Genomic DNA, 15,413 nt, shown 5'->3' on the forward strand with positions numbered 1-15,413 from the left:
AAGCCCTTCTATGCGCTTCTCACTAATTTGAAGTACTGTCATAGAAGGAAAAAGTGTTAGGTACATATGTATTAGCTTATAAATTTTAAGTGCTTCTAAGTTTATTGTTAGTAAACAAATTTCCTGATAATAAATAGAAAATAAATAAATATATTTACTGTAATTTACCTAAGCAAAAATGTTAGGTCTTGGGGGACTCATATTTACACCGATCGAGTCAAACTCCCCGGGCTGACCCCGGCCATCTTCGGTTAATGTCAGCCCTTGAAAGTTTTCACGCCAAGTGGCGCTTCTTATTGGCCCTTGAAAAGCCCCCACTTTTACCCTGTCGACTGCACTCGAAACAATTTGTTCAATTACCGCCCAAAAGTTTTGCCAGCTCCCCCGGATCCTTTTTGGCCTTTGTATTATTCGGAAGCACTTTTTGCATTGCTGTCATCCTTTTTTCGGTTCATTTCTCGTTCTTTTTTTGGCACCCAGTCGTATCCCTTTGTATCCTTTCAACCGCTTGTTAAGCGCTGCACAAATTGTCAGCAGTTCATCAGCAGTAACCATCATCATCGTCATCGTTTTCATTCACCGAATACCGAATAGAAGCGGATTACTCGGTGCGATGTTCCATTTTTTGTTGTCAGCATTTGTGTGTTGGCTTTGTCTTAAAGTGTTTAATAAACTGTCTGAACGGAAGTGAAGTGAACTGGAGGATATGGTTTTCAGACATTAATGGGGAGTTCTGCCAAGGCTGTTTTTTTCGGTTTTGATTGAGGGGTGTTTATTGAGACTTTTGAAAAGGAGTGCTTTTTTAAGGAAATTAGGGTGTGACTTTTTCTTTCTTTTGGTAATAATAATGCTTCTTGGCTACGATACATTTGGCATTCTTAATTTTGAGTTATTTAGCTCTTAAGGTATCATAGATGCCACGATAAAAACAAGCCATGATAAATCAATCACACAGCCCCATAATTCAATCAGCAATGACTGGCCAAAAAAGATTTCCGCCATGGGCGCAGGTTTTTCCTTTTCCCCAAAAGTGGAAGGACTAAGCCCAATTCCGCTGGTCATTTTGGCCTGGTCGGAAAAAGGGGGGGATGGGGAGCAGTTACGCATCCGCTGCGGTGGAACCGCAAAAACCAAAGCCTCGACCAGCGAAAGGGGGACATAAGCGGTTTTTCGGGGCGGTTTTCCAAAGGGTGGCGAGGGGGCGGAGGTGAAAATGGGAAATGGAATGGGGGCGTGTCTATGTCTCGTCGAGGATTCATTCATTGTCATCATTCGGACAATGCCAAATGGATGCGTGTCCGTGTCCGCGTCACTCCCTTTCGGGTCTCGGGTCTCCATTCTCCATTCTCCATCTTCCGCTTTTCACTTTAACATTTTCCGCTGCACATTTCCCGCCCTACATTTTCCTGCATTGAGCCGCCTTAATTGGGAATTTCCCATTCATTTAGGCGGCCTGCGGTGTGCGGAATAAAAGCCAGAAACGCATTTTCTTTCTAGCTTTCTTCCACTTTTGAAAACATTTAGTTTTACATTTCATCTAAAATATATTCACCATCAAAACTTTAATTACCACTTGACCTAAAAGATAGGTAAGGGCTAAACCTTATCTCCAAAAAACAAATGTCAAGGCTTGTTTTACGTAGCTGCTGTTAAGGGGGTTAGCCCCCATGTGCCCGTCATGTTTCACTTAACCCATCACAGCCAAATTATGATAACTGAAAATGTTTACAATTGTCTGCCTGTTGCTTGGCCCGAAAATATCCCAAGGTCTTTGGGGAAAATCTCCACCCTTGGCTCGCACAATTACCAACATTTGAAGGCGAAAACAAAGCCCCATCGAGTAGAAAAATTGAAGAGAGCTGAACAGGCGAAGCCAAAAGCAAATTGTGCACAATTTGGCATGACTTTCCATGACCTCCCATCCCCCGGGGCTTTTCCACTTGTTTTCCCATTTTCACAGATCCACAGGCGTGTCCTTTTCACAGGACAAGGTGTCAGTTGCTGGCAGAAAGTTGCCTTTTTTCCTTGCCTTTTTAACGCCTCGACTTTTGCTAGGCATTTATCTTTGAGGGGGTCTTTTTGTTTTTTCTTGTTTATTTGTTAGGGGTTGCTGTCTCTTTTGTCGCCGAAGATTTTGGGGAATGTTTGGGCTTGGGATTTCTGTTCTGGGAGTTCTTGGCTCAGTTCATTTTGCGGCTGTTTTTCGGCCGTATTAAATGGCTCGAGAGTTGTGTGTAAATAAAAACCTCAAAGGGGAAGGGCCCTCGATTAAGGGTAAGCTTTTTCCTGGGGGTTAAGGTTGTGGAGTATCGTAACTGGCGGAAACTGGCACCGACTTTAACCCCTTTAAGCCCCCTAACGCCGACGTGTTGGCCCCCCACGCCCCAGCCCAATCAACGTTGTCGTCATCATCATGCGTGCATGTGCATGGCACTTTGCTAATTAAAAGTGTAGCCTAGCGTTGGGCCAAATAAATCGATGGCCGGGTAATTAAATTGCATGACAAGGGCTGGAAGGGGTTCAAGGGTTGGAGGGCTCAAAGGTCGGAGGGGGTGCCATGCATTTGTTATTGTAATTAGACAGGAGCAGCGGCGAAACAAAATGGCGGCAGAGGCCACTGTGGCGGATGAAATGTAAATCACTCATACGCCCCATGGGCGCGGTGCAGATTTAATACAACTTAGAACCGGGAAAAGGCAGCCAGGGCAGGCCAAATGCAATTATAACTATTAAACTTGATCAAAAACGTAATTTCAGAATGCCGGAAACTATGTTGGAGCGAATAGCCACTAGGAATATTTTTTAAATTGCTAATTGGCTTAACTGCTTATTTGTTTTACATGTTTCTAAGCATTTATTTAATATATTTAAGATTTAGTAAAAGCTTTCTAATTGGTAATTTGCATTACTAGTTTTATATTTTTCTAATCATTTTTAAATATATTTATTATTTATTTATTATTGGTTTTTTTATATATTTATATTTTTTAAATTTTGTCAGGACTAATACCCTTCTAAACTAGTGCTACCCCTTTCAAAAATCCCCACTTCCCACCTGCCATCAATCATTCGAGCACAAATATCCACCCTCAGGTAAACACAAATAAGAAATCAACAAGCAATCAAAATAAGCAAACAAAAAAAGATGAAAACCAAAGAAGCCGCAAAATGTTTTTATTTTGGTGTTGGAGCGACTTACTGGCTGGATTTCAAAGCTTTCAAGGGCTTAGCCTTTTTTGGCCAAGAAGTGAAGTGGAAAGAGAGGTTTATGGGGAAGCCACCTTGAGTTAAGAATAACCCCAAAAAGATTTGAAAAATAAACTTTTGAGGCAAAATCGTAGTTGAATATTAAAATTTCTAACAAAATAAAAATGGAGGTGAATATAATTTAAAAAGCGTATAAATTGCATTACAAATAGTTAGAGAAATTGCTCATCTTCTGCCTTGTTTGACAACTTGATGGAATATTTAAACCGGGTTTCCCTTTAAATAAATGTATCCACCATCATATGATCAACTATTGGAAAACGTGCGTGTGTGTGTTTGTATCTGTGTCTTGGGCTGCGTTTCAGAGTGTGAGTGTGTGTGCTTTCATTACCCCCAAATTGATTTATGACGCCTGTGCAACGGTAAATTGCCGGGGATTTGCCATTTAGGATTTCAGGTTATTTGTCAACAGGATTTGATTTTAAATGCCGCCACACCCACACGGAAATGTTTTGCCCCTCAAGTGTTGACACTTCCATTTGTCGCACTTTCGGTGGAGATTAAGATGAATGCTCGTAGGGTTTGGGTTGGGGAGTTATTGTGGGATTATCAATCAATTGGGTCAAAGGCGCAGCTCTGATTATAATGGTTTTGCTTTGGGGGCAAAGGGTTATTCTTCTTTCAAATTGAGTAAATATTATAAAATCCTTACATTATTGTAAAAACCTAGTAAAAAAGATTATTTAGCCTTAAATCATTTTAGAAACCTAGTTAATAATAACATTATAGTTTTTCTAAGTATCAGGCAAGCACCTGGGACTTAATTTTCGGTCGACCAAATGCAATTTTTCCAGGAAAAAACTCCTTCTTCTACTTCTTCAGCAAATTACTCGCTTTAATGATCGATTATCCATGGCCAATCTCCCAACTTTTCCGGCAACACCCACTTTTCGCGCGGGAAAGCGGGAAAACACCACGAAAAGTGTCAAAGAATTGCGCAACAATGAACTGCACTTGCTGGCAGATAAACGCAAAAGTGTTTTCCCATCGTGGGGCCGCCACTTGAGACTTCATTTTTTAAGAAAGTCGAGTGGAAGATATTGTCCTGGCGCAGTGGAGTGTGTTCCCAGGACATGTGTAAGCCGCTCCGTCTGCGTTTGTATGGCATAATACGTATAATATATATGTGTATCTGCCGTGGTTCGGGGACGTCGGCGGTTTATTTGTATGTGCCGAAATGATTTACGCTTTGTTTGTCAACTTAAAAAGCAAACCCCCACCACGAAATCACACATACGCCGCGTTGTCATAGACAGGGCAGGGAAACTCGGCAAGGCGGTGGCTCAAGAAGCCCGAAATGCTTTTAATTGAATCCGGGGCGACACAAAAAATGGCAGGAGTTCCGGACAAAAAGGCCTTGGCAACACTTGACAATGACTGGCTGAAACAAGTTAATTAAAAGAAAACTGCGGCGCAAACGAAATAAATCTTGGGGCGCCAAAGACGCACATGTGAAGGGCTTTCTTTTGAGAGGGTGGGGGGTCGACAGACTAAATCAGTTTAAATTGTAATTAATTCTTTATTTCGAAAGGTGAAAGGAGACCTGAATGGAATTTAAATAAGAAAGTGTTGGGGACGAAAAACAGCTTGATATTGCTGAGGGAAAGAGAAAATCACCAGGAGACTAATCACCATTCCTTAAATTATAATATTTGAAAATCTTTAAAATTCCTATTTGAATGTGAAATATATATATTAATATTACCTTCTTAATTTAGTACTCATAACACTTTAATCAATATCTAAATAACTAATGGAATAACTTAACCAGGAACATGTGTTCTATTATAAAAGTAGTAGTAGTTGAGTAACAAAATGTCTAAAACTTGGAAGACTGTTCATTTAGTTAACCTAAACTATGACAAATATTTGAAGATCTTTGTAGAAATTCAAGCACTTATTTAGCATTTTTATGGTTTATTCAAATTTATTGAAACTGTTGACATCAGTTTATACATTGGAATCACAGAGTTAGGAAAATGTTTTCCATCATAAATAGTATTCCCCACCTTTGACACCATTCTTGTTTTATGGCCAACACATTTACGATGTGACAATGCCCCAAAAAAACTGCGAAAGAAGCAGAAACCGAAAACATGTTTATTGATTTGCATGTCTGGCAGACATTAGGCAAAGGAAAACCTCCTAAACTTGTTTGTTTCCCTTCTCCCCATTTGTTTTTCCAGGGAAGAGCTTCACGCTAACCATCACCGTGTCAACGAATCCACCGCACATAGCCACCTACAACAAGGCGATCAAAGTGACTGTCGATGGGCCACGCGAACCCCGTTCCAAGACAAGTAAGTATGCCCTATGGAGCCGGATTAGGATGGGAACCCAGGCCCCATTCGTTTCCAAGACCCCCACTCCCTTTCGGGTATTTCATTTGCAGGACAATGCATAACAATTTATTAGTTGCCAAATAGATAAATTGCTCTGCAGCAGCAGGCAGTTCTCAGATGTTCTCAGAGATGCAGACGAGATAGAGATGGTTGAATGGGCAGGATTTTGGGGTCCAGGCATTCGCATTTCATTAACGTCAGTGATGAGAGGGTCTTTTTTATGTCTTTTATTTTATAATAGGGAAAATACCCATAAAATATATGAAAAAGAGAAGGGTATAGTGACGATTTTTTATGTTATGCCAAAACTTGTATAAATATTTCAATAAAATAATTTTATTTCATTTGAAATTGATCAGAATACTAAAAAATTATATTCTTTTCTGTATTTATTATTGGGAAAGCATAGTTCAGCATTCTATAAAAATAGTTGTATGTTTTAATAATCACAAATCTCTCAAAGTATTTTTATGAATCTATTTTTTATCCAAAATAGCTCATCGCTGAAAAGGAAGTTTAAGGAGCGCTTGTAAAATACTACCATTTCCCTCTTTGAGTCCTTCCTCGGAACTTTGCCGATGCAGCAAGGACACTTCCTTGCTAATACCTCACTTCATTTCACTCCAGAATGCCGAATATCTTGAAGGAATATTCATTAGACAGCTCTATCACACACTCTGCCAGTCCGTTACATATTTATAAGGATGCAAATATTTTACTTTGCATATGTTCCCTGGATGCAGACGGGTGGCAAAAGTTTTGCTGGTCTGTGTAATCTGGTTTCAGTCCGAATTCAAATCCATGAAATGATTTATACGCCCGAATGCCAGACAGAGTCCAAAAATGGGTTTGGTACTTAGAAGGGGTTGCACACACACAGGGCTTTAAGCTGCAGACAAAAGGTTATTATTTTATAATGAATACAAGCTGGCAGATAACTGCTGCAACCGCCGAAGGATTTTAGTGCGGACTAGAAATTTAGCTGAAAGTGTCGCCGGTTGGCAAAAAGTTTTTGGCCCATTGTCATTTCACTTTCACATACACACAAAATCCATTGTGGATAGTTCTCCTTTTATGTGGGGTCTTGGAAATTTTTGGGGGAAGTCCCGTCTTGACATCCCAAGCGAATCGAAAGCAACAAAATGTCACTCATCAAGTGTTTGCCATTTAAGTTTTCACTCAGACAAAGAAACACGCATACAGTCATGTACAAGAACACACATACATAGTACAGTGGTCGCTCGCGAATTGAGAACTATCTTGGTTATATTATATATATATAAACAACTGTTTGTGCTTTAATTATAAAGAAGTTCCTAATTATGATATCAATTTTAAATAAATTAAAATATTGAACTTTGTACAAGCCACATAATTTGCAATCGACCACTGTTCTAGTGCAATAAAACCATTTAGTTAAGGACAGAAAATTATAACTGAAAAAAACTTAGTGTTATCCCTTTTAGGACAGCAACAGCAGTTCCACTTCGCTTTTGGCCAAAGACCGTTCCACTTTTCCACGGATCCCCTTTCCGGCTTCCGGATGCCGCCCATTGGCAATTGTCAGAGTAAGTATACTATAGTCCCCGAAAAGCATGCTATATATTTTATTCTCCTCGAATCATTTTCCATCGTTAAATTTTAGGTGTGTCGCGAGATTTATCCTTACAGCCAAATATGGGATGTATTTGCAAATGTTTAATGAAATATTTAAGGCTACTTAAAACTAACTGCTATTTTTAGAACTAACTTTCTTGCTTATACTTTATTTTTTATACTTATTTTAAAACTGCTTCCGAAAGAAGCTTGTACTTAATTAAAGGCGAAAATTATAATCATACCTCTATAATAATTTTTTAAGTTTCTATTCCCAAGGCTAGGCAAGAAATTAATTAAATATTTCACAATTTTATTGGCCAACGTGAATTCAAACAAATACACATATCGCCTGTTAATGAGTAGGAAAAAATAACAACTTTAAAAACTTGCGTTGTTTTTTTTCGTGTTATTGCCGTTGGACAACCATTTGAATGTGGTAAAATTGCGGGTCACCTTGCCATATAGGCTTTTTTTCTGGGCTAAGTGGGTTCGTTGTTATTGTTGCTGTTAAACTGTTGGCCACTTTATTTAACCGAAGTTTACTATACAAACAAATAAACGTTGGTCAAACACAAGCAGACACACGCACAAAAAAGTCAAAGCCTAAAAAAACGCTGTTAAATCAGAGCTTCGCATTCAAATTATGATTTAAATGAAAAACTACGCAGTCAAATAAATTTAATGCATTTAACCAAGCGAATATAAACCGATTTTGACAGCTCGAATGCTAAGCAAGCCGAGTCAGTGTTTTAAAATGATTCGAAGGTTTTAGTACCCATTAAAAGTAATAATATTTTATATAGAATATATATATTTTTGTTGTCTGCAACTGGCATTTTAAATTTCTTTATGTATTTTACATCTTGTTTTTAATAGTTTTCCTATATATCCAAAGCTACTTTTTGCTTCCAAAAAAACCATACTTTTTCTATTCTGCACTTTATCAACCCCATTCACTACTCATTTTCACCCCATCTCCATTGATAGAATATTTATAACAAAATCAATAATTAATGTTGTGGGAGACAAATTTTTCTTGCTGTTTTTGCTCGTGTGCTCGCGTAGGTGAAATAAATTTAATTGTACATTTTAAAATGCATTTATATTAAATTTGATGTTTCAATTTAAATTGACAATTAATTGCATTACAACAACATCAGCAACAAAAGCCGGACTAGACTTTGTCCCCTTTCCCAAAAACTAGCTGCCTGGGGCTAAAAAAATACTGCAACGGCTACAAATGTGATTTTCTCTTTAGAGCTTGATGCCATTAAAAAAGCTGAATTTAATAAAATTAACATATTAACGAGGTTAATGTAGAAAAAAGCAAAGACAAAGAGTTGGTCATGGAAACGTTAGTGTGCCATATTCAAGCATATATTCGATGTGTGTATAATGCCAAATATCCACTGAAGTGAAAGCAATTATGAAAGAATTTGGCTCAAGCGCGGAAAAAATGTTTAAAATTCTCAACTGATTTTCTTAATATTAAATGAAATACGTTTTATATGCATGTCATCCCACTGAAGTAATTTTAAATGCACTTAAAATTATTTGACTATAATAGTTTGGCCAGCCATACGGTAGCAAGTTTAATCGGATTTAAAGTCCCTTGCTTGATTTAATTTAAGCGCCCCCTCAAGTGTTTTGCCAATTTATTATTTGTAGCATTTGCCACTTATATTTGATTACCGCCCATTACCAAAGTGATTCCGGTGAACTTAAATAAAAACTCACCGTAAATATAAAATGCAACTCAATCAATGCGCAAATTGCCTGCCAATTTGAACGTCTCCTTCGCCACTCAAACTCATATATGCGCCCATTTTGTGTCAATATTTTACCGTCTAGCCCAGTGCACAAATCAAAATGCAAATTGCACGATTTACAGGATTCTGAAAAGGCAATCCACATTATATAACACACATAAATATGTACATGTACATATATATGTGGGGACACAGCACACAAGTAAATAATGATTACTGAAAGCGTCTGTTGATACTGATTACCCATAAATTAATTGTAAATATGCAAAAAGCAAAGTATCCTGAATTATTTATTAACAAATTTTATTGACAGTCGCTGCTTGACTTAATTACTGGCATATATTTTATTAATTTCGCAAAAAAAAAAAAACCCAACCGGAAAAGTCAAGAGCAAGGGAGTTGGGTACATTTTTAAAGGAACTAAGCGACTATTAAGAGTTTAAGGAAATAGGAAAACAGGTTTAACATTTTTAAATACTATTTTTATAAAAGGAAGATTTGTAATTCGATTAATTACAACTATTATTTATACCACTTTGATATCTTTTTTAAAAGTGCTGTTTTTTTCTAGCGATTGTAGGATTTTAAAAGAAATAAATATGAAAATATTGTATTTGCACTCGAGAAAAAAACACTTAGTTTGCGTAAACATTTTTCATTAAAAGAAGATTTAGTTTTCTAAATTTTTCGAATTATCTACTACTTCTATCCTTTTTTGTTCTCAAAATGAGCGACTTAATAACATATTTGCAATTATTTTGCCCCAGCCCATTGAAAACCCCAAAATGGTCCGGTGTCCAGTGCCTTGTTAATAATTCAGGGCCCGAAAATATGCGCAAATGAAGTCAATCAGTGTGACAACAAACAGGCAGGACTAACCACTCTTACAGACACAGACACACAGATACACGGCACACAGATACACGCACACTGGCGCGAATAATGACAGACAGGACACCGTGCAGAGTAGCCCACATCCCACAGAGAAAATTGTACACAAAAAGCCACGTAATTAATGGAGGTAGAAACATTTAAGCCAATAGCATTAATAAAGCCACCACAAAATCAATATCCGGCTACGAAAACGCGCCCGTCGCCTATAAAAACTAATTAATAATTTCCGAATGGGCTATTAATTAAGCCTAATTATCTGTGCATGGGTCCCGGCGACCCGCAAAATGTTGACTCTTCTTTCCTTCCCCGGCTTCTGTTTTTGGCCCCGGCCCCCACGAAATGGCCAAACTGAACTGAATTTTCGGCAGGCCTAGGTCCATTCCATTGATTTGTTTGTCGTTTATTTTCCTTTTTTACTTCCTGTCTCCGCAAAATGGCGGCAAAGGTCCCGCATATTGTGGGAAAATCCGGGGGGTGGAGAAGTGGGTGACCCCCAATTAGCGGCCCACATGGGTCATCAATTTGGCTGGAGATATAGCTAATCTCTAATTATCTTGTATTTATTTTTCATGATTTTTCAGTAACTTGATTCGAATATCTTATTTTTACAAGATCTGTATGCATTCTGTAGGGTATGCAAGCCTTTTCAAATACTCTTATATGCCCCACATTTTTATTTATTTTATTTATGGTGCTTACTGTTCTGATACGTGTTCTAATATATTTTATAAATGTCTTTCAATTTTCAGGCGCCAGCAACACGCACTGGGGATATGGATCGGCAGCCTCTGCGTATTCGCCGTATTTGGCCAGTAGCGGATTATCGTCCTGCACCACGCCCACTTCCGCCCAGTTCAACAATCCGGCCTTGGGATTCACCTGCTCCTCCAATGATCAGAGCAACAACCAGGACTTCGGAGGAGCTACCAATCGCGACTGCGTTCCGAGTAAGTCTAGGTCTTTTTAAGTTGACCGAGTGTAAAAATTCAAAAATTGTTCAAAAAATAAATTTCCCAAACATTTTTCGAAAAAAATATGATACAGCCCTTACAAAAATTGCGAAAATTGATTAAAAAATAAATTTCCTAAAAAGTGGTGGGGATCGATAGCTTTGGTTGTAACTTGCTCATAACAGTCGGTCTTTTCGTTGTGCGCCTCGATTTGACTAAATTACGACTGAAAAACTGCTTTAAAAAACCTTATTTTTCGTCAAAAAAAATGCTACTCCCTATTTTTGCCCAAAAAAGATCAGTTTTTTCGTCGACAAATTGCGAAATTGAGCCAGAATAAGGCATGTCATACCTCGTTGAGTTCGTAATTAAATTCCCAATCGATTGGCATTTAAATCTAAAAACGTTAATTTTTGGCCACTTTTCGCAAAAATGGATGATGTAACCCCTTATAAAAAATGCGAAAATTAGTCCAAAAATAAGTTTTCATTAAAGTGATAAGGATCGTTAGCCTAGATTGTAAGCTGCTCAAAACAGTCGGTCTTTTGTTGTGCGCATAGATTTGACTAAATTACGACTGAAAAACGGCTAAAAATAAACTTTTTTTCGTCAAAAAAATAAAGGGCTTCGTAACATTTTTTCAGTCAGACACCAGGCAAACAGAAATCATAGCAAGTGGCAGCTTGTACTTTTAGCAAGTGAACTTCAATAACTGTTCATTTTCAAGATGACCGCCCTTTACATATTTTCCCTCCCCCCACTGACCAATAGGAATTGATCACCATGGGAAAGAACCGTTAGTTGTAAGCCAAACGCAGACCAGAGATGAGCAACCATGGCCGTGTCACCATCTTGTCACGAGCTTGTCACGATCTTGTCACGAAGTAACAGTTAAGTCCTATGTATTTTCTTAGGCCGTGGCGAAAGGAAGAAATCACTAGGGCATCTCTAAGTAAGCTTGGAATAAGCTAATCAGCTGATCGTTTTACACCTACTAATCGTTTATGTTCGCCTGGTGTCCGAAATTAAGAAACCAAGCAATTTGACCAATTTCTCGACGAGCAAATGAGGTATTTTGGTTTTATGATTTCTATAAATTGACATTTCAATGAGGTCTGAAATTTAATTTCTTGATCTTTGACACCAGGCCAACATAATCTGTAGTAGGTGGCTGCTGGGCGTTAATATTATTTTAATGGAAGGACACCGTTAGTTTAGTGTAAGCCGACTAGGGGTGGGCTCTCGCTTGGTCGGCAACAAGAGGCCTTCGATTTTTTGAAGTGGCACACCTCTAGTCAAGCCTTAAAAACTAATCGTTGGCCACCTACGAATTTTCCTGTTCACCTGGTGTTTGAAATCGAAAAGTCGCTAATTTACTTCAACATATTGAATGGCTTCGTAACATTTTTTCAGTCAAAGTGCTGGATTTGTGGCTCTCAGACACCAGGCAAACAGAAAACTTAGCAAGTGACAGCTGGTAGCCAAAAGTGAACTTAAACAGCTGTTTATTTTCAAGATGGCGGCCCTTTACATATTTCCCCTCCCACTACTGACCAATAGGAATTGATCTCCATTGGAAGGAACAGTTAGCTGTGAGCAAAACGCAGACCAGAGATGAGCAACAATGGCCGTGTCAGGAGCATGTCACGGGCTTGTCGCGATCTTGTCACGAAATAACAATTAAATCCTATGTATTTGCTTAGGCCGTGCCAAAAGGAAGAAATCACTGGGGCATCTCTAAGTAAACTTGAATTAAGCTAATCAGCTGATCGTTTTACACCTACTAAGCGTTTATGTTCGCCTGGTGTCTGAAATTAGAAACCAAGCAATTCGACAATTTTCTCGACGAACAAATAAGGTATTTTGGACTTCTGACTTCCATTATTGACATTTCAATGAAGTCTAAAGTGTAGTTTCTTGGTCTCAGACACCAGGCAAACAGAAAACTTAGCAAGTGGCAGCAGGTAGCCAAAAGTGAACTTAAACAGCTGTTAATTTTCAAGATGGCGGCCGTTTACATATTTCCCCTTCCCCCACTGACCAATAGGAATTGATCTGCATGGGAAAGAACCGTTAGCTGTGAGCCAAACGCAGACCAGAGATGAGCAACCATGACCGTGTCATTAGCTTGTCACGATCTTGTAACGAGCTTGTCACGATATGCTCGAAGTAACAGTTACGTCCTATGTATTTGCTTAGGCCGTGCCAAAAGGAAGAAATCACTAGGGCATCTCTAATTAAGCTTCGAATAAGCTAATCACCTGATCGTTTTTACACCTGCTAAGCGTTTATGTTCTCCTGGTGTCTGAAATTAAGAAATCAAGAAACCTGACCATTTTCTCGACAAGCAAAAACAACGTATTTTTCGTTAAAAAAAATAAGTATTTTGGTTGTCAAATTGCGAAATGAGGTCAGAATTAGGAATGTGATACCTCGTTGAGCTCGTAATTAAATTCTTAATCAATTGGCATTTAAAACTTCAAACTTTAATTTTTGAAAAATTTTCGAAAAAAATAGATGATAAAACCCCTTACAAAAAATGCGCAAATGGGTCAAAAAATAAATTTCCCGATTTGTGATATGGATCGATAGCCTTAATTGTTAGCTGCTCATAACAGTCGGTCTTTTTGTTGTGCGCCCCGATTTGACTAAATTACGACATAAAAACGGCCTAAAAATATCGCATTTTTCGTCAAAAAGAAGGTTCCCTATTTTTGCACAAAAAAAATCAGTATTTAGGTCGACTAATTGCGAAATGAAGTCAGATTGAGGAATGTGATACCTCGTTGAGCTCGTAACTAAATTCCCAATAGATTGGTAGTTAAATCTTCAAACTTTAATTTTTGAAAAATTTTCGAAAAAAATAGATGATAAAACCCCTTACAAAAAATGCGAAAATGGGTCAAAAAAAAAATTTCCCGATAAGTGATAGGAATCGATAGCCTTGGTTGTAAGCTGCTCATAACAGTCGGTCTTTTTGTTGTGCGCTCCGAATTGACTTAATTACAACATTAAAACGGCTTAAAAATAAGGTTTATTATTATTATAACGTATTTTCTTCCAAAATATTATGGTCCTTATTTTTGCGAAAAAAAAACAGTTTTTTGGTCGACAAATTGTGAAATGGAGCCAGAATAGGGAATGTCATGACTCGTTAAACTCGTAACTAAATTCCCAATCGTTTGGCACTTAAACCGGGAAACTTAAATATTTGACCAAATCATTATGAAACACCTTATGAAAAAGTATAAACTGAGGAACAATACATAAATAAACATATTCCTTACATAAAAATGTATCCTACTGATACAGTGGTATTTATCGACCCAATCCACCCTTCTTTTTTTTCAGTGCTCCCCGACTCGACGGCCAGCGATCTCGACCAGCACCTGAGCAGCCTGGTGGGCTCGACCAGCGGCCAGATGACGCACCACAGCCTGCTGGGCGCCGGCGGCCAGACCTCGATCTCCTCCACGGTGAACGGGGCGAGCGGCGGCGGCAGCGGCGGGGCAGGGGCCGCCGGCGGAGGAGCCGGCAGCGGCGGTGGCGCCGGCGGCGGCGGTGCGGGCGGCAACTCCATCCTGGTGCCGCGCTACCACACGAACGCCAGCAACGAGTACAACGTCCACTCCAGCCAGAATGGACCGCGCAGCCTGTCCGACAGCTCCCAGGCGGAATCGCCCGTGCAGGAGGACCTGCTGACCACCAACACCCCGAATCTGGGCAGCACGGCGGGTGGTGGGGGGGCGGCCAACGGTGGTGCGGCCTCGAATGCGGGCAGTGGGGCGGCGGGCAGCAGTGGCGCCGGCGGTGCCGCCTCGGCGGTGGGCAATCCCGCGATGCTGGGTGCCAACCAGAACTTCCCCGGGATCGTTAACCAGGCCCAGCACTCGGCTGCCTCCGCCTATGGCGGCGGTACCGGGGTGGTGGGCGGTGGGCATGGCAGTGCCGCCGCCGCTGCCGCCGGATGCAATGGCTCCCTGTATCCCGTGCTCCCGGCCAGCCTGCTCTACTCCCAACTCTATACCGCCGCCAACCAGTCCGCCCACGGCTTCCACTCGCACACCCTGCCCGCCCACGCCTCCCCCAACTCCTCGGTGCACGGGGAGCTGCAGAGCGTGATGGACCACATCAGCAACGTGGGCGTTCGGCAGCAGCACAACATCATGGCCGGCGGGGGCGTGACCCACCCGGGCGATCTCACGCTGATCGGCAACTGCGGGGCCTCGGTGCGGAACATCGAGGACGGGAATAGCAATCGGCAGGTGGCCGCCTTAGCTGCCCATCGCGGTCACCACAACCCCACCGACAACGGGGGCAGCGTTTGGAGGCCCTATTGAGGTCAGGTTCTGTGGTGCGGCTCGGCGGTTCTATAGTGCGAGGGGGGTGGGCCGCAGCACGAGGCGGGGGTGGGGGTTGGAATGGGGTCGGGAATGGGCGCGGGCATGGGGCTGGGCATGGGCGGGGGCATGAACTGCTTCGGGGGATTCTAATCTGTACATAGAAAGTGGTGGGGGGTCAAGGGGCGAGTTCCAGTCGGAGATTACCGATTTTCATTCTGCTGATAGTTCAAATATGTTAAAGTTATCGAT

General features: G+C 40.4%; 1 protein-coding gene across 2 annotated transcripts in view; it reads left to right on the plus strand.

Annotated features, from left to right (window-relative positions):
• Nucleotides 1–15,199, plus strand: part of RunxA (Runt related A) — a 37,231-nt gene extending 22,032 nt beyond the window's left edge. The window contains exons 3-6 of one of the 2 annotated variants that reach the window (XM_036820867.3): nucleotides 5,454–5,567; nucleotides 7,061–7,177; nucleotides 10,621–10,818; nucleotides 14,173–15,199. In XM_036820867.3, coding sequence (XP_036676762.3) covers nucleotides 5,454–5,567; nucleotides 7,061–7,177; nucleotides 10,621–10,818; nucleotides 14,173–15,161 — 1,418 coding nt within the window. In that variant the 3' untranslated portion in view covers nucleotides 15,162–15,199. The remainder of the gene's footprint in view (nucleotides 1–5,453; nucleotides 5,568–7,060; nucleotides 7,178–10,620; nucleotides 10,819–14,172) is intronic. The other variant, XM_036820868.3, reaches the window with a different exon arrangement.
• Nucleotides 15,200–15,413: the final 214 nt, after the last annotated feature.

This window comes from Drosophila suzukii, chromosome X, assembly GCF_043229965.1.
Source record: "Drosophila suzukii chromosome X, CBGP_Dsuzu_IsoJpt1.0, whole genome shotgun sequence".
Lineage (NCBI taxonomy): Eukaryota > Metazoa > Arthropoda > Insecta > Diptera > Drosophilidae > Drosophila > Drosophila suzukii.